At 40.4% G+C, this 27,052-nt stretch overlaps 1 protein-coding gene and 1 non-coding gene across 5 annotated transcripts in view; both read right to left on the bottom strand.

Annotated features, from left to right (window-relative positions):
- rnf24 (ring finger protein 24) overlaps positions 1-12,922 on the bottom strand; it is a 33,185-nt gene extending 20,263 nt beyond the window's left edge. Inside the window, exons 1-2 of one of the 4 annotated variants that reach the window (XM_085459174.1) lie at positions 3,054-3,562; positions 2,814-2,856 (exon numbers count right to left, since the gene is read on the bottom strand). Coding sequence is in view for 1 of the 4 variants with exons in the window: in XM_085459172.1 (XP_085315298.1) it covers positions 3,054-3,094 (41 nt within the window). In the remaining 3 variants the exon portion in view is untranslated. Of the gene's footprint in view, positions 1-2,813; positions 2,857-3,043; positions 3,564-12,434 lie in introns of those variants that run through there. The other 3 variants (XM_085459175.1, XM_085459173.1, XM_085459172.1) reach the window with 3 other exon arrangements.
- Positions 12,923-21,850: 8,928 nt separating this feature from the next.
- Positions 21,851-21,932, bottom strand: trnas-cga (transfer RNA serine (anticodon CGA)). Its single transcript has one exon. It is a non-coding gene; the product is annotated as a tRNA-Ser (tRNA).
- Positions 21,933-27,052: the final 5,120 nt, after the last annotated feature.

Below are 27,052 nucleotides of genomic sequence, written 5' to 3'. Positions count from 1 at the left end.
GATGAAGTGATGTAAAATACAATGTAATGATAAAACACGGGTTAACTGGGACTTGTTGTCCAAAGACTAAAACCATCCTGCATGAAGGTAAACTTAAACCTCAGAATCTGCAATGAAAACAAACAGCAGGGCAATGATGCAACGAGTAATAAAGGGCAACTCAGAAAGCACAACTGTGACATTATAGTAGGGCTGGGCGATATGACCCAAAATTCATATCTCGATATTTTTTAGCTGGATGGCGATATAAGATATATATCTCGATATATCTTTTTTTAAAGCCATAAAGATAAGATAGAACTTTATTAATCCCTCGGGTGGGTTCCTCTGGGAAATTCGACTTCCAAAAAGCACAGCAACGACCGAAGTTACAGTTACAACAAGTAAGAACAAAAAGAGAGTTCTTAGTCAAAGCTGTGTCCCAGATGTCACACAGGCACTTTTATTAACATAGAGCAGATGTACATAAAATTTACTCAAAAATAAATTATGAGCATTTATTAAATAATAATGCTCCATAAATAAAAGAAAACAATGTTGTTTTTGTGCATAACAAAAAGCTCACAAATGTGCAGTCAAAATGAAAAGTAAAAGACGAGCACTATAACAAAGACAGATTTCACAGCTGCTCTGTTCCCAACTTGTACTGCGTGACTGACAGCCTGGAGTTTGTAATCTGCTTCGCAACCACGTCTCTTAACAGGTGCCATTTATAGTCCTTATACACAGTAAGGTAATATTACGTTGAAGCACAGTACGTATCACTCCGCGAGGCTCAGCCGTAATGCTCCGACAATCCATCAAGCGGTGCAGCTCCGTAGCTTATCAAAGTCGTACTAAAACATTTTTTGACAGATTGCTGAGCGCCGTGTTCCACATAAAATCGGTTCGCGGCCATCAAGCACAACCAGAATTCATACATAAGGCGCGCTGTCAACTTTTGAGAAAATGAAAGGATTTTAGTCCGTGCAGCACCTCTGGGCTGCATGGCGTTAGCGTGGTTAGCTCGTTAGCGTGGTTAGCTAGCTAACACGTTGACGCCGTCCAGCCCCACGCACGGGGCGATGCGCAGTAACTCGTTAACGGAGATTTGCCGTGTCCATCTTGTCGCTTCCTGCAGGTGAAGCGATGGGGGAGGAGGGGGAGTTGTGTTCAGTGAAGGAGAGGCGAGGCCGAGTAACGTTGCGTAAAGACGAAAGTGGACGAAAGAAAGGCAAACTTGCGGCTCCGCAAGTATAATTATAACGTAACATAGACTATATCGATATAAAGGATATGGTCACATCTTATATCTCGTATAAAAATATATCGATATTTTTTAAAAACTCGATATATCGCCCAGCTCTACATTATAGCATTCACGACCTCTTGGTATCGAACCACTAAAGTTTTGTTTCTACCAAAACAAGGCAAGAGAACAGAGAAAATTGTTTATTTATGTAATTTATATCATTTAAAAAGAGTGTAAACACATGTGCAGGCAACTTTTGTTTAATATTTTCTTCCATGTTTGTACTTCTGATAAACTTAATCCATCAAATCCAAGGAACACTAACAAGGATAAACTGGCCAAGTGCTCTTACTCAACTTATGAAAAAGGACAAGACTGGGCATGTCTGAGCCTACCCACAGAAGATGAGGAGGGGGGACCGGAATAACTTTTGCTCCTTTTGGACCCGTGTCTTGTGCTCCTCCCTCTTCCCTAAAGGCTTCATTCCTGTACACTTCCCGAGTGGAAAGTTTTGGAGGTTTTACTGAGGCCATTAACAATCCCCTGCTCACTGTATAACTGTCCACCCCCCTCCCCCCAAAAAAGCTTTCTATTACATAACAGAGTCACCTCCATATGGTGGGCACTTTCTTAGCTTTATTTCGAGGCGCTTCTACATGACATTACTCCAGCTGGTATTAGCAATCATGATAGCTGCCTTGCTCCAGAGCTGCAAGTCATCCATACATAAACGTGGTTGGCACAGCGTCTCTTTCTAGCTTTACACAAGAGCAATGCAAGGCACATGTTTTATGATACAGGAGAAGTAAAGGACCTGATGTTCTCCTAACAAATGTTTCAGTGGCTCAGCATGACTTTGAAACTGTCAGCTTACAAAAAGACTGTAAAAGCTACGAGGACCGAGATTTATCCCTTAAATATAAAGAGCTCTGAGTGAACTGAGCACATGGAGTCACCAGTTTAAAGGGGGGTGAAACGGGAAAAATGTCCCAAATATTAGGCACAACAGCCAGGTCAAGCTTGAGTAGTATCTCAGAGGAAACTGAGCCCAAATTGTATGTGTAAGTATCACATCCCAGAGGATGGAATCCGGCGTTTAAGATAAGCATAGCTTAGATAAGGAATGAAGCTAGCGTGCTGTCTTCAGAAGAGAGGCTATTGAACTCAAAAGCTAACTGAGTTTTTTGTTTGTTTTTTCCTCCAAAGACACTTTGAAAAGACAATTGCTGACTCAGAATAGAAATGAAATTCTTGTGACTTTAACAACAGTTTCCTCTGCTGGCCTGCAAAACATTGTGGTGCATGTAGAGATCAGAGTATTACATGAACATCAGGGAAAGTCTATTATATTCAATTTCAAATATCCTAAACTCATAGGGCTCCCAGTGGCCCCGTGAGTTTAATCATTCATGAACGAGCAGCAAAAAAGACATTTCAGTTTTGAATTTTGCCAGCTAACTGAAGCTTGGTAGCCTCGCATGTGCAAAACTCAAGCCCCAAGCTCAACTGTCTTCTTCACAAACAAAGTCCAGGCAACTATGCTCTTGTTATCCGATAACAAACATGCCTCTGTGCTGCGTACCTTTGACACAATGTGAGAAGCACCTCCAGAAACACCTCCAAAACTTGAAAACAAAACACACACTTTCATTTACAAGATTAGTCCTCTGTTGCAATCTTGCGTCAGTTCACACAGTTAGAATAATTTCTTCGAGTAGTTCAAGCTACCAAGTTACACAACTACATGTTAATGAAATTATCTCTAGACTGCATCACTTATATTTTTGTTAAATATAGAATAAAGAAACTCACATATACATACCCTAATGGTGCTTTCATGCTGAAGAGCAGAAAAGTGTGCATCTATCTGTAACACAGGCCTTTACAAAGTGCCATGCTGTGTCCTTGAGAGCCTTTTCACTGAGTGCATCTGTTTGGATCATATCTGCGCCCTGTTCATAAAGGCTCCCTGCCAAACTCGAGCCCCTCTCTGCTCTCCGACTCTTTTTGGCTTCTCTGTATTAACAAGAGCTGAGCCGAAACTGAAGTTTTGGGGCCAATTCCGACTTACAAACTGTAGAGATGGAAGGTTGGAGACACGGCTCAACTCCAAACCGCATTGTGACGCATGTTCTGTTATTTGTGAGACTCTTGTAAACAAAGGAGCCAAAGTTGGCAAACTACTGTAACTACTGTAAGACACAGTTCCTTTATCTGCATTCAAGTTCAAAGAAAAAAAAAAGCTTCTGTCTGACATATCAGGCCAATATTGGTCAACATTGTCCAACCAACACAGCCGCAGCATCATACCCGAGCTTAACTAACCACAGAAACATGCTGCGCAAACACCTCTGGAGAAATCTGAGTGCGACACACTGACAAACCTGTTCCTCATAGTAGATAATTAGGACAGAGGTCTTCAGCACAATCTGGAAAAACAGACGCTGGAAAATTGGAATAAAACTAAAACACTACAGTTTGGAAAACTAGTATTTAGTCGTATTATATATTTTTATATGTCTAGTATTATTTTTTATTATTAAGTTTTTAAATGTCATTCATAAAGAGTGGCATTTTGTCAATGGGGAACAGTTTAAATACAATAATGAGTTTCCACAGTTCCACAGTTCTTAAATATCGCAAAGTAAACAAAAGCACATAAACTGACATGTGACCCAAGCGCTGAACTTTAACTCTGTTTCTCTGAAATCCAGCACAGATATGGTTTTATTGCTTGCTATATGAGAGACACGTAGGTCAGGGATCTGGTTACTGGGATGTGTCTATTAGGTATGCTGGTCACGGCTAATACGATCACACTGAAAGATAGGTTTAAGAAGTCTTTTGCCCTAAACCATGAGGCTGTGTCTTTCACTCTGTGCAGCATCCCTTCAGTATCAAGATTCGCTGACTGACAGGGTCGTGGGTACATCAAGATCTTGAAATATAACCCCCTTGCAGTCAACAACTTACATACCTCCAATTTTGTTTGTGTGTGTGTGTGTGTGTGTGCGCGTGAGGGGGAGCGGCATCACGTTGTCAAACACAGGAGAGTATTAGAAAAGGAGCCAGTGTGAACTGGGTGATATAAATTATTCTTTTTGTATTAAATGTATCTGCTCTCCTCATTCCTCCCTTTCTTTCACCACCTGCCTGTCTCCCTCAGACATTTTTACACGGCCTCACCCTATTACGTAACCAGCAACAAGGCTATGCACACTGCAGATGCATTGGAAATGAAGATGAGTGGGAAAATCTTCACATTCCTTGTGCATGGCTTTGTGAGACATGATTGAAGAAAAACAAAGCAAAAGTAATTATTCTATTTTCATCAAGAGTAAAATAGAAAGGAATTCGTGCAAAGTACAAATGAGGAAAACATGACTTTTGATGTTCACCTTTTGTCTGACCTCTGATATTTTATTGTCCAGATTCATGTGCGATGGGACTAGAAAGAGTTACTCCACACTGAGCTCCTATATGTGGGTTTCCTAATGATAACAGCATATTCTTGCACAGAGTTTATTTCAAGAAGTTGCATGATCCACACGACCAACCACAATTCTTCAGTTTAATGTCACATCTTGGGGATGAATACACACAGGAAGAGGCATGACAAGCAAAGGAATTCCTCATAAAATGTTCACAACTGAACACTGAAATGTCCAGTATTTTGCGTTAATGCTGAACACACGTAAGCTTGTGACGCGTGTCACAAGCAGCAGAATCACGCATCGCTATCGTCAAGCGGTTACATACACGACTATTTTAGCGTAACTGACTGCACAATGCCCAAAGTACAGTGCCGCAGCACAATGACTAAAGGACACAAAGGATACATTTTGCCTGCCGAATCATGGGATTAAAAAAACAAACAAAACAACAACATTATCGGGGTGTATCTGCAGAATTTGTTGTTTTTGTGTCAGCAGGATGTACTTAAACACAATACACAGGGCACATAACATCACGAATGTCAGCAGCAGACTGTAAAAACAACAACCATGTAATACGTGACAAGAGGAACAATTACACGCAAATTAAACTTGTGCGTCAGATCTACGTCGTAACTTACACCATAAGTGCAACCCCACCTAACCCTACGCCGCAACCTTCTACGTAACCTGGTGTGCACCTCCCAATAAATGTAACTACAATCGAGTCCATGGTTTGTTTGTTTTTTACATTGTGTTATGGTTATACAAACATAGTAAAATTATAAAGCGAGCACTGATAAAGCCAGCCAGCACGTGCAGAACATTTCCCTAACCAGAGAAAACTGAAAAACGTAACTCAGATTGTTTCCACAGTTTTATATAATGAAGATAAACATGTGTTGCCTAACTTACTGGGAAGTCTCCAATCAATTTTCTACAAAAGCAAGTCATCATAAGGACACGTGAAAAAAAAAAAAAAAATCAATGAAACTTCAGATATTTGTGTACATTTGTAGTCTGTGTTTGTTTTGTTCCTACCTACAACTGAGCCTGATTCTGATTTGATCACAAACTTTCAACTCCGTTTAATTTGAAGCAACAGCTCTCCTTAGACCCGAGACAAAAACAAGCCGGAAAAAATAATGGGAGAGCTGTTGCTTCCCATTTGTCGGAACACTGTGCTTCTCCTGGGGATAACATCAACTTCCTAACTAAGAGAGGAGCAAAGACAATGTCTCAGACTGCACTTTTTCATCTCTGCTGGCAGGCAGTTTCAACTTTTAAACTATTTCATAACTTTTTTGGGATTTTTTTTAACTGACTGCAGCCCATGAAGAAACTTTTCCAGTAAGCCAGTGACTCATGATTTATCTGTGCAACAGACTGAAAGCAAAACAATGTTATGCAGTTGTTTCACACTGTAAAACATTCACATCTACTTGAGTCTGATAGGTCAGCCTGATAGAAAAATCTACACGTACGTTAAACCCACTAAAACAAACCAGATGACAATGTAGCCACTACAGAATAAAGTCCTTATAAGAACGTTAAAAAGGGTCACCCTTGGATACAGACCTAATGTTTTCAATGAACAACCCAGGATAGGAACCTTCCCTTTCCATTCGCTCATTACCACACCTCCTGATGAGCATTGTGTAACTTATTAATGATATAACTCACTGTTTGTAAACCTTAAACGTAAAGGACACACCCCGCCTCCACCACCCACAATCCTGCCTTGAACTTCTGATCAATAGAAGCTGAACCTTTTTGAACGAGTACCACATGATCCCTCTATGTTTCTACTTTCTTTTGTCCAGCAGCTGGTGAGTTTTACTGCTACTGGGTTCCAAAGAGGAAGAAGTAGTTAAAACCTTAACAAATTAAAAAAAAACGTTACCTATATAAATAAACACCAAACTGCTTTTAAAACAACGCCTAAACTTTTAAATCTGTTGTACAGTTTCTTATTATCAGCCCTCAGCATTATAATACACAAGATGCTGTATGAAGAGAAGTGGAAATTTCCACTAGCAGCCATGAACGGCCATGAGGTTTGCACATCTGAAACTTAATATGCCAAAGGGCAGCAACAAACACCAGGGCCTCACAGGCAGAGTAAGGGGCTCTTTAAAATGTGCTGGCAGCGAAAAGTGAAATGTCTGCACTCACATGACACTTCACTTACATATCATATTTTCAGCAGTTTAATGTTCAGATAACTGAATCTAAACACAGCTGATCCTTATGCCTTAAGACAAGAGTATGATACAAGCCTCAGCGTGAGAGAAGAAAGCTTTTAAACAGTAATTCAATGAAAAAGATGGATTATGTTTTGCATGCAGCAGATAAAGACATGGTTGTGCATCTCACTATTTACTTTTGGCTAGCAGTGCCCACAAACGCTTGCTTTTCCAAAGTTGGACCAGGTTCTACAATAAGTAGGTCACTGTAGCTGTAAATCTAGTTATGGAGACGTGGGAGACAGGGTTGTCAACGGGGGCGAGCTCATAGCAACTGATGACACCTAACAGAACTGCATGCGCACTTATACATTCAGAAACATGCATGAAATCCACACATATAACAAGCAGTCTTCGTCATCATTAAGTTTCCCTAGAAAGTGTTAACTGTAAGGCTCCTTTTCTAGTGCCGGAAATGTTGAGTATACTTTGTCACTAGCAAAGACGCCGCCCCTCATTTGCTGATCGGCTGTTCGATACGGTGTTAGCCTTACTTTTTAATCTACTTGTGCATATTTACCGACTCAACACATGTGAATGAGTGAGGAGGGCGTTTTTACAATAGGTAACCAGTCATTTGTAGACTCCTCAAAATAAATCACTCTTTATTAATTTTATCTCCCTGCAACAGAGACAGAAAGCCAGGAACAGTTTTATAAAAGGAAGTCATTAAAGAGACACTGGGGACTGGTGTGATTACTTAATAATAATAGATGAAACATGAATGCAGTAGTACAGGATTTTGAGGATTTTCTGGCATGTCCCAGTTCAAAAGCCAAAACGTTTACAAACCACAACTTTTAACCATCATTAACCAAAAAGAAAAAAAGTCTCCAGCATCAACAACCTCGTATTCACTCGACTTTCATATTCATATTTTTTCCCTGCTTGTCTGTACTCTACCTGCCTTGCCTCCACACCACAGCTTTAGAACCACTGGTGTAGTATACGGAAGGGCTGTATTTGCAGTAGGCTAATTAGAGTTTTATGATGTCAGTACAGCCTGTTCCCATCCCGCCAGCATTAATTACTGCATATTTGTCAAAGCTAGTGGCTCAGTCAGGTACAAGGTGGCCTTGGAAATCTTTGCTCCTGAAACACTGGGTCAAAGCACGAGTGAATCAGAGTGGTCACTCCCACCTCATCGTTTGTCACATCTTAAACTGAACCAAGCGGCTGTCAGTGCTGAAATATAAACAGCAAAATTAAAAGGCCTTGACAATTTGTTACAAGAAAACCAAATTTAACTATAACTTCAAGCCACAAGTGAGACAAAGGCTCATAGTAGAGGTGTCATGAGCGGGGAAATAACCTACAGAGAGCAAAACCACTTGTGTACCAGGCTGTACATGGGCGTCTGTAGTCTATAGGGATTGACTCCCTTTTGGCACCAGCAACAAATGGCCATTTGAAGCTTGGCATGTTTTGGCACTTGTGCTTTGGCTTAATGTTCAAACCCCAAAGGCTCACTTGTTTACAAGTTTCTTTGAGCGTTCTTTCACTTTCACTAGTCTACCACGCTGTAATTCACTCCTGTAATCGCAAAGATTAGAGTTTACCTTTATGGTTTTTTTCTCTATGGTGTTTTGCGTGCGGTGATAAGTTGTTATTTTTCACTCGGTTTAGTCTCGATAGTGTTGCTTCTAAATGAGAAAATCTGCTGCCTACTTCATGCTAACTTTTAGAGTATGTTTTTTGAGGCTATATTCAAGCCATACTTGAACATTTGATTGATTTCTCTTCCTTTTTAACCATTTTTGTCTGTCTCCGTCTCCATGAGCTCATCATCGTTCCTCAGTGGACTTTCACAGTAACACAAGACGACACAAATACGAGAAAACTGACACACACAGCTGCCTCATAGCACTCTTGCCCCTGTGCTTCTCTGCAGTTTCTTTTTTCACCCTCCTTTCAGCACTCCCTGCCACCTCATTAACCAGTTTCCATTTGACTGTCAAAGTTTTACTTTCTTTTCTGCTCTTCATTTTATTTGCAACTTCTCGGCTGTTTATTTGCCTTCTAAAAAGCAGCATGATCGCTGAACAGGCTCGTGGTTAAATTGTAGCAAGCAGCGTCCTTTTACAACTACCTACTTTAGGGAAATGGGACCCTTGGATGTGCAAAGTGCAGGGTCACAGCTAGTATAAATAACCTGTAGTCATGTGAGGGTGAGTAAGTCAAGTAGAAACATGAAAACAAGCTGAAGTCATATCAATTCTTAGCGTTATCTGCTATTGACCCACAGGGAATCAACAACCAGCCTATGTCAAGTGCAACTTTTGTAAAGAAAACAAACTGTAAAACTAGTCAGTTAACCCATAGTTAGTATCAGTGAGTCCATACATAAGTGAATTTAGTACTTAGCACTTAAGTACTTAGTTGAGGCCAAGAGCCACAAGTGAATGATCAGTGGGTGAAATCTAAGCTTTAGATGATTTTCAAAGGGGATCATAAGTATCTCTCTTCACCATATACTCACTAATAGAAACCCTATATTTTGGTTTATTTACTATAATTAAATTGGTTATCATTTGTGAAGGCTTATTGTGATACAGATACATATGAGCTCAGGAGCGTACACAAGGATTTGTGGATCAATTACATCTCAAGTGCTGCAGCCATCAAGCTTGTATTTCCAGATCAGAGAATATTTGGAACATGTTGGACAGGCTTTAAGCATACACCATGAATTTGTTAAGTCACTAGTCTATTTAACCTTTCCCTTAAGCATTAGAGCACTTGTGGGATGTGTGTGTGTGGGGGGGGGGGGGGGGGGGGGGGGGGCTTCCCAGCTTAATATGACAATGCTCATTTCCTGAAACAGGACAATTACACAAGAAGCATTAACACACTGTAAGGAAGCATTTAGCAAGTTGACTGGAGTATAACTACTTGCTTCAATTCAATTCTATTTGTATAGCACCATGTCACCCCAACAGTTGCTTCAAAGTGCTTTGTATTTTGAGGTAGAGACTCTACAAAGATACTAAGAAAACCCTAACAATCATATGACTCCCTACAAGCAAGTGCTTTGGTGAAAGTGGGATGGAAAAACTCCCCTTTAACAGGAAGAAACCTCGAGCAAAACCAGGCTCAGGAAGAGGCGCCATCTGCCGCTACCGGTCGGGGATGAGCGGATGAAGACAGGACAAAGGCATGGAAGAAAGGCAGAGATTAATATTAACAAACAATTAAATGCAGATGTGTGTAGACACATAGTAGGTGAAAAAGGTGACTGAAGAAGAAGTACTAAAGGCATCATGGGAATCCTCCAGCAGCCTAGACCTATTGCAGCGTAACTAAGAGATCACAGGTGGATGTTTTTGTATCTGTGACACAGCTTTGCCTAGTTTTTCTGAGTATCTAACAAGTCTTCAAAGAAGGCATTAAAAAAGCAGAACGGCCATTATTGATGCTCTGTCAGACAGTGAAGTAAGAGGAAGCCCAACCCCTTACTGTTACAGACATCCAGTGTTGCATCACCAGGTGCCCTTGAGGAAAAAAAACAGCCCACTTTTTAAGTAAACAGGCATGGACTTCACTCCTTCCCTCATGGAAAATTTCTGTGTAATCGGTTGCACCATCAATTCATTTCCTCTAACTAACACTATTTTTCATAGACTTACAAGCTATTACCATCATGGACTGTTCGCTGCCTGCTCTCACTGAATATTCACTTACATTTTTTGGTAGTAAACTTTTGTTACAATGTTTTCTTTTCTTTTTGATGGCTGAAACTGCACAGAATCAAACATGCTACTTCGAATGCTTGAAGGCTGTTAAAATAAGCTTTATTAAATGGATTTCACATTTATGAGCAGGTTAGTGTTAATGTACAACCAATCCACTTGAAGACTGAGTGATTGCTAATGCTACTATCTTTATCAATACGCTAGATATAGGCATTATACATACGTAACCCAATTATTACATTGTACAAATTAAATATCCCTGCTTGCCTTACTTGTAGAGGAAAGAAAAAATTTGGGGGGGGGGGGGGACTGCCAAGCCATTTTTACTCAGTTTTGTACGTATCATTCAGTCACATGCACCAACCTGTCATTAGTACTGGTGGATAACGTCTAAACTTTTGGAACAAGCCATTTAATTACTTCATAGCCCAAAGTCACAAAGCAACAGTTCATACAGCGTGCACAAGGACTCTATTCTTAGACCCCTGAACGTCAGGGAACAGTTGAAATATAAACTGTTCAATGCTGCGACTGCATGTTTTCTTTTCCTAGAATGAGTGGGTGATTACAGCGTTGAATGTGTGATTACACTTTACATTGTCTCGAATTGTCTACTTCACAGCTGAGACCACAGCTGCAAGTCAGGTTTGCAAGAGTCAGTGCAATACTGCAACATTGCATCTAGAGTTCACAAACGAGTTCAGCACAAAGACAGCATAACACTTTTTTTTTGGCCACAATCACCTATGAGATGCTGAACCATTTACGTAACCCATGTTAAACACACTGTAATAGCAGAAAAAAGTTAAAAATATTGTTTAATATTAAAATAAAGTATAATATATTGCTCATTAATCTTTTTGGAATATGTAGATAAACAAATCATTGCCTTAACGTCTTGGAAATTCACACTATTTTTCCTCAGTTATAATCAAAATGTAGAGTCATATGTGGGTGACCAGATACCAAAAAAATTTGTGTTTGTGTGGGGCCGTGCTGCCAGGTAGACTGATATTTTCATACTGAACTTAAAAATAAAAATACATATACTCTGCAGGATGCCAGATATGCACCTAAAGGCAAAATAAATTACATCTGAAAGCTACTTATCCAACTCTCTTGATGAGTAAAAACAATAAGCCTAAAAGGGGGAGTTGAAGTTTGCTCTTATTGTCTCATACTCTTTATATTATGTGCATTGTCTGTATTTTCAGCTGCTTTTCTGTCTGCTGATCATCACTGGAGCTCAGCAGGGATGCACCCATCAATCGTTGTGCTTTTTTAAAGCCATATCTGATGATTTTGATCATTTATGTGTCACTTCAGGCCACATTTTCCTCTGTGTGAAATTGAAGAAAAACTGTATTTCCCACTGTCGTTTCATTTTCTTTGAAGTAGTTTCTGTTACATCTCTGTGGTGTAACTGAGCCATTCATGATATGGTTGTTGCTCATTAAAGAACAGGAGACCAGTTGGGCGTGGGCTCCCAAGCTAGTAGCCGTCAGGCTAACCTTAGCTTCAAATGACATAGCATTACTTAACGTGAGCAGCCCCCCTCCACCCCCTTTCTTTTACTACTGAAAAACCATTTAAGTTCACTTACACAAATTCATGAACATTCAGTCATTTCCCTGAAACATTTTAAGTTGTTTTATAATAACTTGAAGAGTAATTTAGTGCAATACTGTTAGTTTTGGCTGGTTTTGAACTTAAATTGGGAGTATCAGTGCTTTTTACCAAGTTGGGCTCATTGGATGTTAACAGTTGACAGTAAGCTAGCAGCTACAGATAACAGGTTAATTAAAATAAAAAGAAAGTACTATCAACTCACCAGCGATCCCCCCAGCAGCCCCAGTAGTAGCCGTGCTTTTCTACAACGTGCTTCTTCTAATAGGCTTTAAAGAAAAGGCGACAAGTCGATCCAAACCGAAACTCGTCCTGGCAGCAAAGAGCCGTCTTATCTCTGCGTTACCAAATCCCCGCTGTAGGGCGACGATCTCATCACACAACCCCCCCGGCCTGCGGTGTTCACGACTCCTGGCTGTTGTGGTTATCACGATTCTTGATTCATTTGATTCAAAATCAGCGATGAGTAAGAGAGCAGCTTGCAGTGGCGAATAACTGTCTCAGAGGCGGGCGGTCTTAGTTTTTTTCCAGAGAAAAAGAGCGCTTATGGGAGTGGTAACCGAGCTTGGCAGTCTGCACGGTTCGCACGTAGTCGTTTGTTAGCCCACTACCACAACTAGCATATAGATCCCACCTCCTCCTGCTAGTCGGATCAGTGTGCACAGACCGAGACGGGCAACGCCACTGGAGGTTTTGAGGACAGCCTGTACGAGGGGAGTGATGCTAGGGATGGAGGGAGGGGGGATGCTGCACATGATGGTCACGTAGCTGATTGCAAAGCTGCACTCACAAATAATGGTTGGAGTCAGAACCGATGCTAGTTCTCTAAATGTTCATAGGTTTCATAGAAGTGCAGTCATTTCCTGATTTATCGACATAAATATCTTCTGAATTAACTAGGTTTTATGTTTTCTAAATATTTTCTTGTAAAAACAGAATATCGTCTCCAACTAAGTTCTGTTTTAATGTTTTAAAGTATTTCTATTCCCAAAGAGCAAACAATTACTTGAAAACTTTAATACAGTTTTTCTTGGTTCTCTCGGTGTTCTTGGTGAATTACTAAATTCAGTTGTAATAACAACACTTTGAGTTTTGTAACAAAACTTGTAATGGTTGAGTAAACTTCAAATACATATTACAAAATTGTTTTAGCTCCGGTCAAGCAATAATATCTCCATTTCTGTACATTCTGTAACCATAATGACAAAAAAGTAAACCTACACTTATTTTAAATTATTATTTATTGGCTTTGGTTTATTTTATACTGAGTATTATATGCATTGTAGTTCATTATATACTGCATGTAACAACTTTCAAAGCTTACTGGGTCACAAAACATTGGAAAGACCTTACATGAATTATATATCTCTTTACATGTTAGCCTGAATTTTAAATAACTAATGAACCGTATTATAGTGCACATTTGCTTTTAGCTACAACATATTTATTTCCTTTTGCTGTTTTAGTGCCCACAGGTGATATTATTATGTGTGTTTTACTTTGATTTGGTTGTGGAGGTTGTGCTCAGATCCTCAAGGTAGGGTTAGACTTAAAAGAATTTAAAGTAAAAATGTCCACATGGCCTCATATGATCAGTCTTTATAATCTGATCGTCGATTAGTTCTTTCAGCGTTTTACTCTTACAGGGATGAAACTGAAGCTTACTAGCCTGCATTTTATTTACTGAGCACAGCTGGCTCACAGATTTTTGAAGTATTTAAGTACCTTAAAGTGAGAGCTAAATAAATGCTCATCACTACAGATGAGGGTATGAGTCATAGCGTATATACTTAACATATTTCATTAAAAGCATACAAAGTTACTGAGTGAAAATCCATTAATTTACATGCTACTAACATGTTTAACTATAGTGACTCAACTGTTACCATGTTAAAGAAGCAGACACCCTTCAGTATTATTTAATGTTATTCAAACCTACAATTGTTTGTAATCTATCTCTAAATATCTGAAAGAAACAACTATTATTAGTCATCATGTCTGCAGTAGTGAACTGCATGCTCGGGTTTTTCTCAGATTTAAAAATAAATGTGGTTCTTGTCCTTTTTTTTTAGTGAGGGCAGAGAAGCAGAGCCGTAACTGGCAGTAATATCTTAAAATCACCTAATTTGGAGATCAGTGCCTAATTTTAGGTTCATTTTTACCGCACAGAAAGGCAAGTGGGGATTTTCTCTGAAATCAGTTTTATTTTAATGAAATCTAAAATGATAATAATACATGACAGAGCTTTAGAGACATTTTGGTAGGTGATTCATGCTTCATCAGATTACTAACCTCTTGATTTCCTTTGCTGCTAAAGCACTGACAAGCAAAACTTGTTGCAAGGGCTCTTCTTTCTTTGTTCATTTATTTTTATAGCAAGTCTCATCCTTTCTTATCAGCCAATGTTCGGCCTGAGGTCCTCAGATAAGATCATCTTTGAAAACTACTTTTTAAAAGATTCTTTTTAGCAGTTAGTCTATGTTTGTGTTTCCTTCTATATTTAGCATATTGCAGATGTTCAGTTTTTATCTTGTTCCTCTTACCCTGGTTTATGAAGTCAGTTTATGAGTTTTATCTACATATCTCTGTTCTGTTTGTTCAAATTGATTTTTTTTTTTCATTTTATGGCAAATACCAGATTTGATTATTAAACTTGAGCACATAAAACTAAACAAAATATGTCAAATTTAAGGTTTGTTTGTTTGTTTTTTACATATAAAAGTATATGTATTTGCAGGCTAAGAATTATTTATCCACCCACAGGTGACAAAATGCTGTCATTGGCAGAAAAATGAAATTTAAACACAGCAAAAGAAAATTTGTTACTTTGAAAACTTTAACTGTAACTCATTCTACACTCTTATGGTATTAACAAGACTATCGTTATCGTCATTGCAATTTGCCATTCATTCACAGTAGTAACGGAGTTAAAGGTTGTGGGAGGTTGGCATGTTACTTCTGCTGAAACTCGTTGCCAGCTCCTGACACACATTTCAGCACTTCCTTCCAAGAAATATGAACACCGTATCCAGGAAGCCACACTTTGGCCACCCAGCCCGGCACTTCATTTCCTTTGAAACTAGTGGAAGAGCACGACCATTCCCCGATGCACATCACCATGAGCGCATGTCAATGAGGTGCCAATGACAGGGCCGCATTGTGAGATAGGAGCAGAGTGGGAGTGCCATGTGACACTCCTGAATGGGCTGCCGGGGGTTGGCTGGGGGAGGAGGATGGCAGCATCCACAAAAGCCCATTGAAGGATTGCAGACTAGGTACAAGTCTGGCACTGGTCCTCCTTCCCTTCCATGGGACAGCAGGAGGAGGCTGCTGCTTGGTACTGCCTGAATGGTGGGATTATTTCGGAAGAATTGGAGAGAGGAGGTTTATTATCACCGTATTACACTTCCTCCAGTATGTCGATGACCATTATGCCCAGATCTGCATATACACTACTGTCTTGTGTGCTTCACCAGCATAGAAAAGACTGTTGTGTTAACGTATTTTCAGCAGTAAATGGCCCATAATGTGAGCCATGCACACACACTTGCATACATCCACCCTGTACCAAGGGCTTAAGTAACTGTGACACTCCTGTAAGTCTACTTTTAGCCATAAAATCACTTTGTTCAATCACCATAAACTGATATGTATGTTTAATGACTTGTAAAACATGCCTGAAGTTTGATATATTTTTTGTGAAAAAGTACATTTACCATGGTTTACTATGTCTAATGATCCTGGTAGTGTTTGTAAAACGAAAGCTTGCATAGAGGAAATAATAGTATAGTAAATAATATAGTAACTAATGGTTAATGGTCTGCCATTTATATAGTGCCTTTCTAGTCAAACTGAGCACTCAAAGTACTTTTTACTACAAGTGTCATTCACCCAGCCACACGCATGTTTCATGCAGCACTTTTATATGTGCCTAAGCACTTTGTCTAACATTCACACTCTCACTCCGATGGATTCAGTATCTTCAGGTCTACTTGGTGTGCAGAAAATCATAGCAAATCTCAAATCTACTGTAGCAGCGGGAACTATGACATATTATGGAGTTTGCAGATTGCCACAGCTTTTTGGATAATTAAGAATGAAAACCAGAGTTAAGTATCAACAAAAAACAAAACAGATTTATTACAGTACGTGAAGCCTTTATATATTTTTCAAAGGTTTTCATCCTGTTTTATTTCTTGAGGTTACAGGAATCTATCACAATCCACAAGTCCAGTCCAGGGCAGAGAAACATACCTTTGCTTGGTGTAACTTGTGACTGGTCCTCATGGCAGTCTTATTAATGCATATTTGCTTCCCTCCAGTGGAGATGATGGTGAATTACACAGGACCCAACATATTTCACATGTGAAGACGCTGTACATCCACTGCACAGAAAGACTGTCATGCTGACTGTACGTGAGAAAAATACAAACAGGAAAACACCAATTATTATCTGACATAATACCACCTTTCAGAAAGGGATCAAGACAAACTGTAAAAACACAGGCTAATTAAATTTCAAGGGTTTATCATATAGCATATATGATATATGATAAAAAAAGACCGTTTAAAGTAAGGCAGCACTGGTTGATAGCGGATTAAAAGCAACAGTAAACAGATAAGCCGTAAGGCCCAGTTGTATCCCAGATACAGTGCATTAAAAACTTAATGTGTAGTTTTGACTCTTAGAGAAAGTAAGCAGACCCGTCCACATGTTATGCTTCATAACAGATCAGCACGATTGGTGCTGTGCTTTACTGTATAAACCAAAAACATTTAAGACATTTAAAGTCAATGTGAGAAAAGAATGGGGCAAACTAACTGTGTTAAATTAATAAAAAGCCAAAGTTCAGTATGATGTCACTTCATTGTGCTTTTATTCTTACCAGCAATTACAGTGCCAGTGACACTTTAACACAAGGGAAGCTGGGACTTTTACACAGAGAAAGTCATCTCAAACATACCAGAAGGAAGGTTAGAAAACATCAGTAGGAAACATGAAAGAAATGTTAAAGTTATTGGACGGATTTATCCACAGCAATGCTGAACTTTGCCTGTAGAGGGCAGAGTTGTGGTTTTTAGGCTGTGCTGCACTCAAAAAATGGGAAACCTGAAGGATTTAGTTTATGTTGGATCTAAAATATTTTTGAGAACATTAATGCAGTATTTCTATATTTCTGTGTTTGAGGACAGACCATATTTTCTGTCCTCAAACTGAAATACTAATAAAAAAAATATAATTTTTGTGTCCTAAAATGCTTCAGTTAAAACAGCCACGTGTTATATGTTACATACTGTTGCCCTTGCCCTCTGACATTATAACTTGCTGCATGTATCCTTTTAGAGGATGAAAGTGGGTGTGATGTATTCATTCAAAGGTGCTGCTGTCACTCCGTGTTTACATTTCAGAGACAAGTTGTTCTTGTACTTGTGCAAGTACAGTTGCCCTGCCCGCTTGGGTGTGTTAGCACTATACAGTCTTGTCGTTTACATGCGTAGATATTAAAATGCAAAACTTAGAGCAGCAATAAAATAGTTAATTTATACATGCAGTTTAAAAAATGTGCAGAATATAAACAGATGCCTGTATTTATGTAGCATATTGTCCATGGTAGCAACAGGAAAATGAATGTTGCTGTATTTTAATGGGATATAGTCTCAAGATGTTAATAATAATACTTTGGTATTTCTTAAGCAAAACAAACATAATTCATTTGAACTCAGAATTTCACCAAAAAAAATTGCATTCCTGCTACTTTGATGTAAATAAATATGGTAAAAATTTGATATCTTCTTTCCATAAATGATTTATCTAGTGAAAATAGACGGTTTGTAGTTGTATTAAAGGTTTTCAGCAGTGTCAGTTGTGCTTTACCATCACTGGCATCATTGATAGTATACTGTATGTTAGTTGCTGGGCTGTCAGCTACCTCACAAAACAAGTGAATCGAGTCTCACCAGCTGTCATTAAGGATGCCTGAGGCTAGGGTGGGGGGATTCCCATTCCTGCCACTCCCCACTGGCCGTAAATAAATAAAATAGAAAAGATTAACAAGAGGAGCCCACAGAGAGTGTATAGTGCTCCTATTGGGAAAACCAATGTGTTTGGCACAGCAACGCATTTTGCTGTGCCAGCAAGCAGGACGGTGTTTAAAAAAATGAAATAAAATAAAGGATGCCTGGGGAGCAACTGAACTTAAACTATGATAGGATGAAAACTGTGCCTTCTTTTTCAGCATCCCAAACTTGCCCTAATGGACTGTGATTTGGTGACAGTGGAGGACATCTGAGTACTTATCATACTGGAAGCAGCCAGCAGAAGATGGGTAAACTGTGGTCCTGAAGGGATGGACGTGATCAGCTCCAAGTAGTTGACCATTCACATTTGACCTCTGGCATCGATGAGGCATTTTTACCCATTAGAACTGCGGCTCACTGGATAATTTCAATTTTTTTCCAGGCTATTCCGTGTAAACCATAGAGATGGTTGTGTGGGAAAATCCTAGTAGACCAGCAGTTTCTGAAATGGTGTGTTTACACCATACACCATGCCACATTCAAAGTCACTTAAATCACCTTTGTTTCTCATTCTCATGCTCAGTTTGAACATCAGCAGGTTGCCTTGACTACGTCTACATGGTCAAATGCATTGAGATACCGCTATATAATCCTATTTTATATGAGGTTTTAAAATGTGTTGTGGCTCTTTAATAACGCTGTTATTGTCCAACTTTAACCTCTTAGGAGTCCACCTTCTTTTCATTAAAAGTTTGTGCTGCTGTGCAGATCACCCATGTTCAAGACTTTGTTTACAAAGCCGACGAGCTGTGATTAAAAACTTGAAGAACATGCAGCATGTGAGAGAGTCAGCATCTCCTGCAGTTTCTGTGACATTTAGAATCAGCAAGGTTGTTCAGCTGCAGTGCGTGTTTTGTAACAAGAGAGGCCTACAGTCAAATAACTGTGACTCCCAGTGGGATACACATAGCAGAGTGGCTTGTAACGAGGCAGCATATCCAGTGACAAACACAGCAAACACAGCCCAGATGAAAACAACAGTGTGTTTGTTGACCTCACGTGGATCAAAGAATGAAGGAGGGCGAGTACTAGCGATGCACAACTGTAGCTGTAATCCTTCTGTCCATTTTCTCTTGCTTAACCAATTCAGGCTCGGGAGGGGGGCTGAAGACTATCCCAGCTGTCATAGGACGAAAGACAGGGTACAGAACAGCCTGTAGCAGGGCTAACAGATAGAGACAGGCAATCATTCACACCTACGGCCAATTTAGAATTGCCAGTTAACTCATGCATGGATTGTGGGAGGGAGCCAGAAAGCCCAGAGAGAGCCCACACAGGCATGGAGAGAACATGCAGCCTCCACACAGAAAAGCCCCAGCTGGCCATGGATTCAAACGCAGCACCTTCTTGCTGTGAGGCGACAATGCTAACCGGCATTTGTAGCTATGAGTTAAATCTAATTCAGAGCCTGCAATCTATTTTTTGCATGGCTTCATTTTGAACATGTTAAAATACAATAACAACAACAATAATTACAATAATAAATTTAATAAGTTCAAAAAGGAGTAGGAAGCAACATGTGCTTATTTAATCCCACCAACTTTCTACAATTCAGTAACTACTAATCATTACATTTGTTTCCTTGTTTATGCCCTATCCTATCACAAATCCTTCTTTTCAATTTGTTACATTTATTTGGCTTTAATTCCAAGTAACATGCCAAGAGATAAACAAATATATAATCACATACAAAAGTATGCACACACATATACATACACATACATGTCCATACACACACATATGTCAGAACACTCAGTTTCCTCACTGAGCCTGTTCCTTGGCTTCATTTGACTTTTGAGTGTGGTAAATTTAATTCCCCCCTTAAATTGTATCCACCATCTCTTTTGGACAACAAAAGGATGACATTATGAGGAAGTAGGTTGTTTACTGTTCCATAAATAATTTGTGTCATAATTTTAGATGCAGCACATCATACCACTTTTTTAGGCTTTATAGCAATTGTTCTGTTTCACTGGATTCCAAATGCAGCAGGTCACTGCTTCTTCAGATAAACTCTACATTTAATCACTTCCAGTCAGAGACATGCTGGCAGGATGGAAAATGAAGACATTATTCTTCTAGACATTGTCGTAAGTTGAGCTGCAAAAAAGAAAAAATGAGTTAGTTAATTAGCTCTATACACTCTTGTCTTTTACATGGGTAGAGATATAGATATATTCAAAAGGTTAAACATGGAAGTTTTCCCTGCTACTGAACATTGTAGGTTCACATATAGTTTATTACCTCGGTATTTTTCCATGACAGAGCACCAAAAATAACTGCTTTAAGGGGAAAAATACAGTAATTATATTTTAAATCCTTCTTATTTGCAATATACTGCCCTCCCAAACTTTTTGTCTGAGGTGTTGCTTCTGTTCTTAGCTGATGATTGGAAATGGGTTCACAGCTGCACTTCAGTGAAACACTGCATCTGGGTGTTGGTCACTCATCCTTTTCCTGGACTTCTAAAATAACCTCAACATGTGTACATGCCAGGTCAGCAGGTTACCGCTAGCTTCCCCCTGCCCTGTAGGAGCACCGGATGACTGACTGCAAAGAGCCTGGATGCTAATGTGATTATCATGCGTCATTTTTTTGTTCTTCAGGCTAAAGATAAAGCAGGAAATTGTATTCACTATCATTCCCGTCACTCTACATGTCTATCTTTGTCTACTTCCTACCTCCTGAAACTCAACATCCATCTTAGTGCTTATTTTATCTTTATGTAGCGACCCATTGAAGTGATTGTATCAGGAACCGCTTTTTTCACCTTGATTTATGCTGTTTTTTTCTACTGATTAAGTAAACAAGAGCTATTGTTTTAATAAATTAATTTATAGAGGTGTTAGCAGAAGGATGCAGCAATAATCTTTGGACTACCTAGTGCCAGTTGCTTTATATTTAGAGTACAAATAAATTTGTACAACGTTACTCAAAAAGCAAGCCTTATAGCACGATCTTAGTTTCTTCAGTTTGCTGTATTTGCTATAATGTAGATGTTTTGATTTTATAAGCCATGCCAACTTCATAGGCTGCAAGCCCTGTTGTTTGACAACAGGGGTGTCAAACATAAAGCCCAGGGGCTAGAATCGGCCCAGCAAAAAGTCCAATCTGCCCCGCTGGGTGTCTTTGGAAATTGTGAAGGTACAGATTTTTTTACTTTTAACTGTATTTTGATAAATTTTACAGCTTTTCCTACTATTAAAGACCTCTCCTGTTATTCATACCACACCAAAGAAATTAGAAGTCTTTCTGGCATCTCTTCATTGGCACCCTGTTTAATTTAAATGTTGGGAGGAATTATTATATAGCATTTTTCTACTCTCCCAGAGGATTCAAAACATCATGTATATATTAACATTTTTCTATGCTTAAGAGCTTTTATCTAACAGTCACACCTGTTCATATTCCAATGGGTGTCAGTATCTTGCCCAAGGCATCCATACTGGAGCCAGGAATCAATCCACTACCTGATTAGTAGATGCTTTAGGTTAGGCTGACTGGTTTGTGAGAGCAATATGATAGCTGTGAAGTTGAGAACGACGCTGTGAGCAGGATTTGAACCTGCGCAGGGAATCCCCATTGGATTTCGAGTCCAACGCCTTAACCACTCGGCCATCACAGCTGCAAGCCAGCACCCTTCCCCTCACATACAAGGTCTTAAATAATGAGGTTTTAAATAATAAGGCCAAATCTTGTCTTGAAGCGCTCATAGTGCCATATCACTACAATAAAGTACTGTTGGGGCTTCCCATGATGCACCGAGTGTTTCCTGTTCACTCACCTTTTTTCATTCACTATGCGCTTACAAACCTCTTCATTTAATCAGTAGTTTTTATTTCTATCTGGCTCTCTTCCACAACATGTTTTTTGCCCTGTCTTTGCTCCCATCATCCCCATCTGCTTGCAGGTGGCTGCCCTGCCCCGAGCCTGGTTCTGATGGAGGTTTCTTCCTGTTAAGAGGGAGTTTTTCCTTTCCACGGCCGCCAAAGCTGTTTCTCAAAGGGGGTAATTTCATTGTTCAATTTATGTAGACTGTCTGGGTAATTTACAATACAAAATGTTGCAGAACATTTTCTGTAACTTTACATGTGTTTATTCGTAGATACAGCACCTGCTTTTCTTTTACTTTTTTTTTTTTTTCCCCCTGTCCCATACCCAATGGATTTACTTTGCCAAATGGATCATCGTGGCATTGCCGTATTGGTCCATTTGGTCGATCTTTGTTTTTATTATTTATTATATTTTATTTTCAGATGTTACAGACGGGACAGACATGAGTGAGGGATAGGAAAGGGAGAAAGAAAGAGGAAGGAAAGGAAAAACAGAAGGGGAGAGGGACAGTGAGAAAGGGGGGGAGAAAAAAAAATCTCCTGGATCACCTGTTGAGAGAAGAATAGAAAACAAGCAAAAAAAGACAAAAAAAAAACAAAGCAACATACTAAACACAACACCATCGCATTAATCTAGCTAAGTGTAAACAGCAGTAAATACTAAATATTCAATGTTGTTGTGCAGCACGCAGGACAGATGTGCTTCGAAGTAGCAGCCAAGAAAGGTGTAATTTGGGTCTGCGAGCAGTGAACACCCGTGTGCATACCTGTGTGGATCAGCGCGCTTGTATTCCAAAGGTTTCTCCATGTAACGATCTGCTAGGGAGTGTGGGGGGGCCACAGCCCCGTCCTCCAGGGTGTGAAGCAGGTATGGAGGAGATCAAAACTCCAGACATCCAGAGGCCCCCAGAACACAAGAGACCAAGGAAGACCAACAGAGGGGCAGCCGCGCCACTGTTCCAGTAAGAGCTGAGGAGAGTCCCAGATGAGGGCTCACTCAGCAGCCGCGGAGCAGAAGCCAGGGGGAGTTGCAGTGACGCGCCCATGAGCTCCGCCGGCCGCCAGCTGTGCCTGAGTGACCGAGCCCCAGGCCGAGAGGCCGGGGGCACCCCACCCCCGAAGGGGCCCGAGCGAGCCCCAGGCTCCAGGCCCCGATAAGCGGCCCCCAAGGAGTGAGCCGGTGTGTACCTGGACGCCCACCCCCAGACACAAAGAACCACCAACGCACCGACACCTGAGGGAGTCCGCCACCGGCAGGGGAAGTGGTGGTGGGTGGAGATAGGCCTCCAAACCTTGGAGGGCCTGAGATGTCCCCAGAGAGGTGGCGTCTGATACCCAGCCTGACATATAGACACAGACATACAGGCACACACAGACACAAACATCCATTCCCACCCTCATGCTCTCATATGCACTTACTCCACACTCAACCAACGTGGAGACATACATAAAGAGACGCTGTACACACAATCACACTCCCCAAGTGTACTCTACAAACCGGGTCTAGGTACCCTTGCCCCTGGAAGGGGGAACTGCACCCAGACCCAGGTGGTGTTACCCTTTTCCCTGCGGTGGGGAGAGGCAGACCACCCCGACTCCGTAGCAGCAGGGAAGCCCCACACTCCAGACCGCAGTCGGACGGCCAACTCCACCCAGCCCTCCCGCTCCAGCAGGCCGCAGAGAATGGGGGTGGGAGAAGACTCCAAACCTCCCTCCACCCGCTCATTGTAGTGTTGATGCATATGTGTTCTAAGGTGCAATTAAAACCCAGGAGGGCATGGAGCTACCTGCCAGAGAGCAGCAGGTAAGCGCATGGTCCCTCCTGCTGGCCCTCAATGTCTAAGTGTATTTAAAATTGAGAGGTGGGCAACGACGCCAGGGGTGAGGTGTACACCCTGATGGTAATTTGGACTCCGTGATTGTGCCCACCCCCAAGATCCTATATGTATGTGTAATGAGAGTGTGAATAATGTGAATGTCTAAGTTGTGGGATAAAATTGAGGCAGAGGCAGCCAGAAGGGGACAGAGGGGGGGGGGGGGGGGGGGGTAGCCTCCTCTGCACCCTGGTGACATACCCCTACTCCAAGGCCCTGCATGTGTGGGTGGTTGTGGTGGCTCCCCCGCTGACCCCAGTAGGCACTCCCACACTCCGCGACCCGCCAGGGAAAGGGGGCCCAGGCCCATCCAGACCGGGGCCCAGTGCAGCAGCGCCTTCCGGCCCCACAGAGCCCGGGACAGTCCACCCAACCCCACCACAGAGAAAACTGCACCCACCCCACCATCCACTCATCTTCCAGACTACATAAGACAGTAAACGCCCAGGCTGAGATCTTCCTCCACCTCTCCTGTATCTCCCCCTCCTGCTTTTCTTTTACTAACTGCAATTGAATGTGTAATTAAACATCTTTACACCACAGAAAGGGAGTTTCGCTGGTTGCGCCCACTTAGGTTTAGACGGGGTTTAATATGGCCCTCGATGTAAAATGAGTTTGACATCTCTGCTCTAGAATTTCTTTTTCAGAGATTCAAAGAGATAAAGAGTTACAGAAAGTTGTGGTTATAAGGTTAAGAAGCACAAAATAATAATTTTGTTCTTCACACTTCAGCAATTGCACCACCGGAACTCTTAAGGGATTTTACCTGCCAATACGTTGAGTAAGCTGCAGACATTTGAGTCCTTGCTGCCTAAAGGAGGGACTGGTCACCCTTATCATTCTGTCAAGCTGCTACGTGGGATCCCATAAAATCCGGCATAGACAGTCCAGTTGACTGAATAGTTCTTGCGTGGTTTAGATGTTTGCTTTGGGTCATTGGGTCAGTTATCAGGCTTTACTTTTGTCTCAAATCTTCTTTTTAGACAAATGCACCAAACTGTGACTGTTGTGAAAGCAACCCTGTTTTACCCTTCTTGTAAAGAAGACTTTTACAGCTCTGCAAAGAAGCAGCATCGTCTTTATTTCTAACATTGTCACCGGTGTGCTGCTATGGCTGTTATTAGGCTAATATTTGAGGAGCTCCAGAGTATTTGTTTCTCTATAGACTCTGACATATTGTCTCTGTTCTCAGATTTGTGCAGCACCTCCCACTTTACTTTCTATTCTGGTTCGAGCCAGTTTGTGCTGTCCTGTGAAGAGAGTAGTACAAACTGTTCAATGAAGTGGAAATTCCTGGGAAGTTTTATCTTCTTTTTTTCCATTTCGTGATCACATTCAAGCACACACCGTCTCTGAAAGCTATATCTTCCTTAATCAGTACAGCAGCTTTTAGCTGGGTTAACATAAATGGAAAAGTGCCTTTTGATTGCTTAGTTGGAGTAAAAATGTGACAAAATCATCCTCCAGAATACAGGAGTGATGCTAAAAACGGTCCCATTCATTAGATGTTTTATTTTTTTAAATAATTAGGAATTTATGATAAATGTTCTGTTTTGGTTTTGGCTTTTTTCCATTCCTAAAGCTAAAAGGAAGACACAAAGAAAGAAATGAATTACATGACAGCAGTTGGAATAATGGGAATGTAAAGAGAAAAGATTTCCACTCACAAACAATCCATTATAGGCACAAACCGAATGAACCATTCTGTTGTTTCAGATTAATAAAAAACAAAAAGCTAGGCTGGATGTGTTCCTCTTCCCTCAGCATTTTCCTTTATCCTGTTTGCTTTTTAGTTTGGGTCAACAGACATCTTTAGCTTAAAAAATGCATCATTGCAGCATGTTCCGCTGATTCAGCTGGAGAAGTAAAAATGGGCCAAGGAATTGAATATGCTGAGTAGAAACAAACATCCAAGTGAACAGACACTGACAAAGTGAGCAGCTCAGTGTTACCACAGTGCACGATGTATTTAGAGAAATCCATCCATGCTTCTATGCTTGATTTTCTGGAGCGCAAAAACAGAAGCCTTTAAAAAAGCCACCAGCTGTTAGACTGGAACTACCAGATTAGACCAAAGAGAAACAAACAAACAAAAAATAGAGTGAGACAAACCACATACAACACTGTATAAGAGATTGCAGCTGTTCATTTGGTGCAAATCTCTGCTGGCATTATATCAAAAATGTCAAAAATGTAGATGTAGATTTTTTTCACTATGCAATTTTTAAAAAAACGAGTGGTATTGTTATTATTTTATTGTAGGTGTGCATATAAATACTAAAGTATTGTTGGTAAGAAACACAAAGTAGCCATAATATCTGATATAGATAAAAACCTTCAGGGATTTTGTTTGCTAAACTCCTGATCATGTAGGATGAAGTTTGAAATTTCCCCTCATAAGAGCCATTTAGTTTTGTCTCTTATATTTTTGTTACATGTGTGTTCCCTCACATGTAATATGACATTGTCACTTTTCAACAATGCTTTCCTCCAAAACTCCTTTTGTTTTAATTGCAGGGGAGATCATTACTGGTTCAGTGTAGACTCCTTCAATCCTGCAGCTTCATAGATTCATAGGCTCTTTGTAAATGTATAGTTTTTAGTATTGTCGCATATACCGTCTTTATTCTATAATCAAACCTGCAATAACCTGAAGCTGTGATTCAGAGATGTTCATGGCTGCCATGCCTTTGTTTGTTTTTGGCCATGGTTTTCTTTGCTTGACAGCGACTTAAAATGGGAACATCGTGGCCTCTAAAGCTAAATTAAATTAGCACATCGAGATCATGCGGAGAAAATAATCTTAGCACAGACGTAGTTCAGAAAAGCAAAGCGGTACATCTAATGGGAAGTCTTTATTTCCAAAAGCATGGATCTGGAGACAGCCACAAACCTGATGAAAACAGGTTAACTGTAGAAGAAATAAAAAGAAATAAAAGAAACTGAGAAATAACAAATAAGAATCTCCCACCCTTTCACTCATAGTTTAGCTGATGTTTAGAAGCCCTGATGTGCATTTATTGAAAACACAGTTCTAA

This window comes from Copadichromis virginalis, linkage group LG6 (assembly GCF_057382275.1).
Source record: "Copadichromis virginalis isolate Kocher_CV1m ecotype Utaka linkage group LG6, C_Virginalis_male_GT1.1, whole genome shotgun sequence".
In the NCBI taxonomy this organism is placed as follows: Eukaryota; Metazoa; Chordata; class Actinopteri; order Cichliformes; family Cichlidae; genus Copadichromis; species Copadichromis virginalis.
Note: the sequence above shows the minus strand (reverse complement) of the source record. Positions and strands in the feature narration are given on the sequence as shown.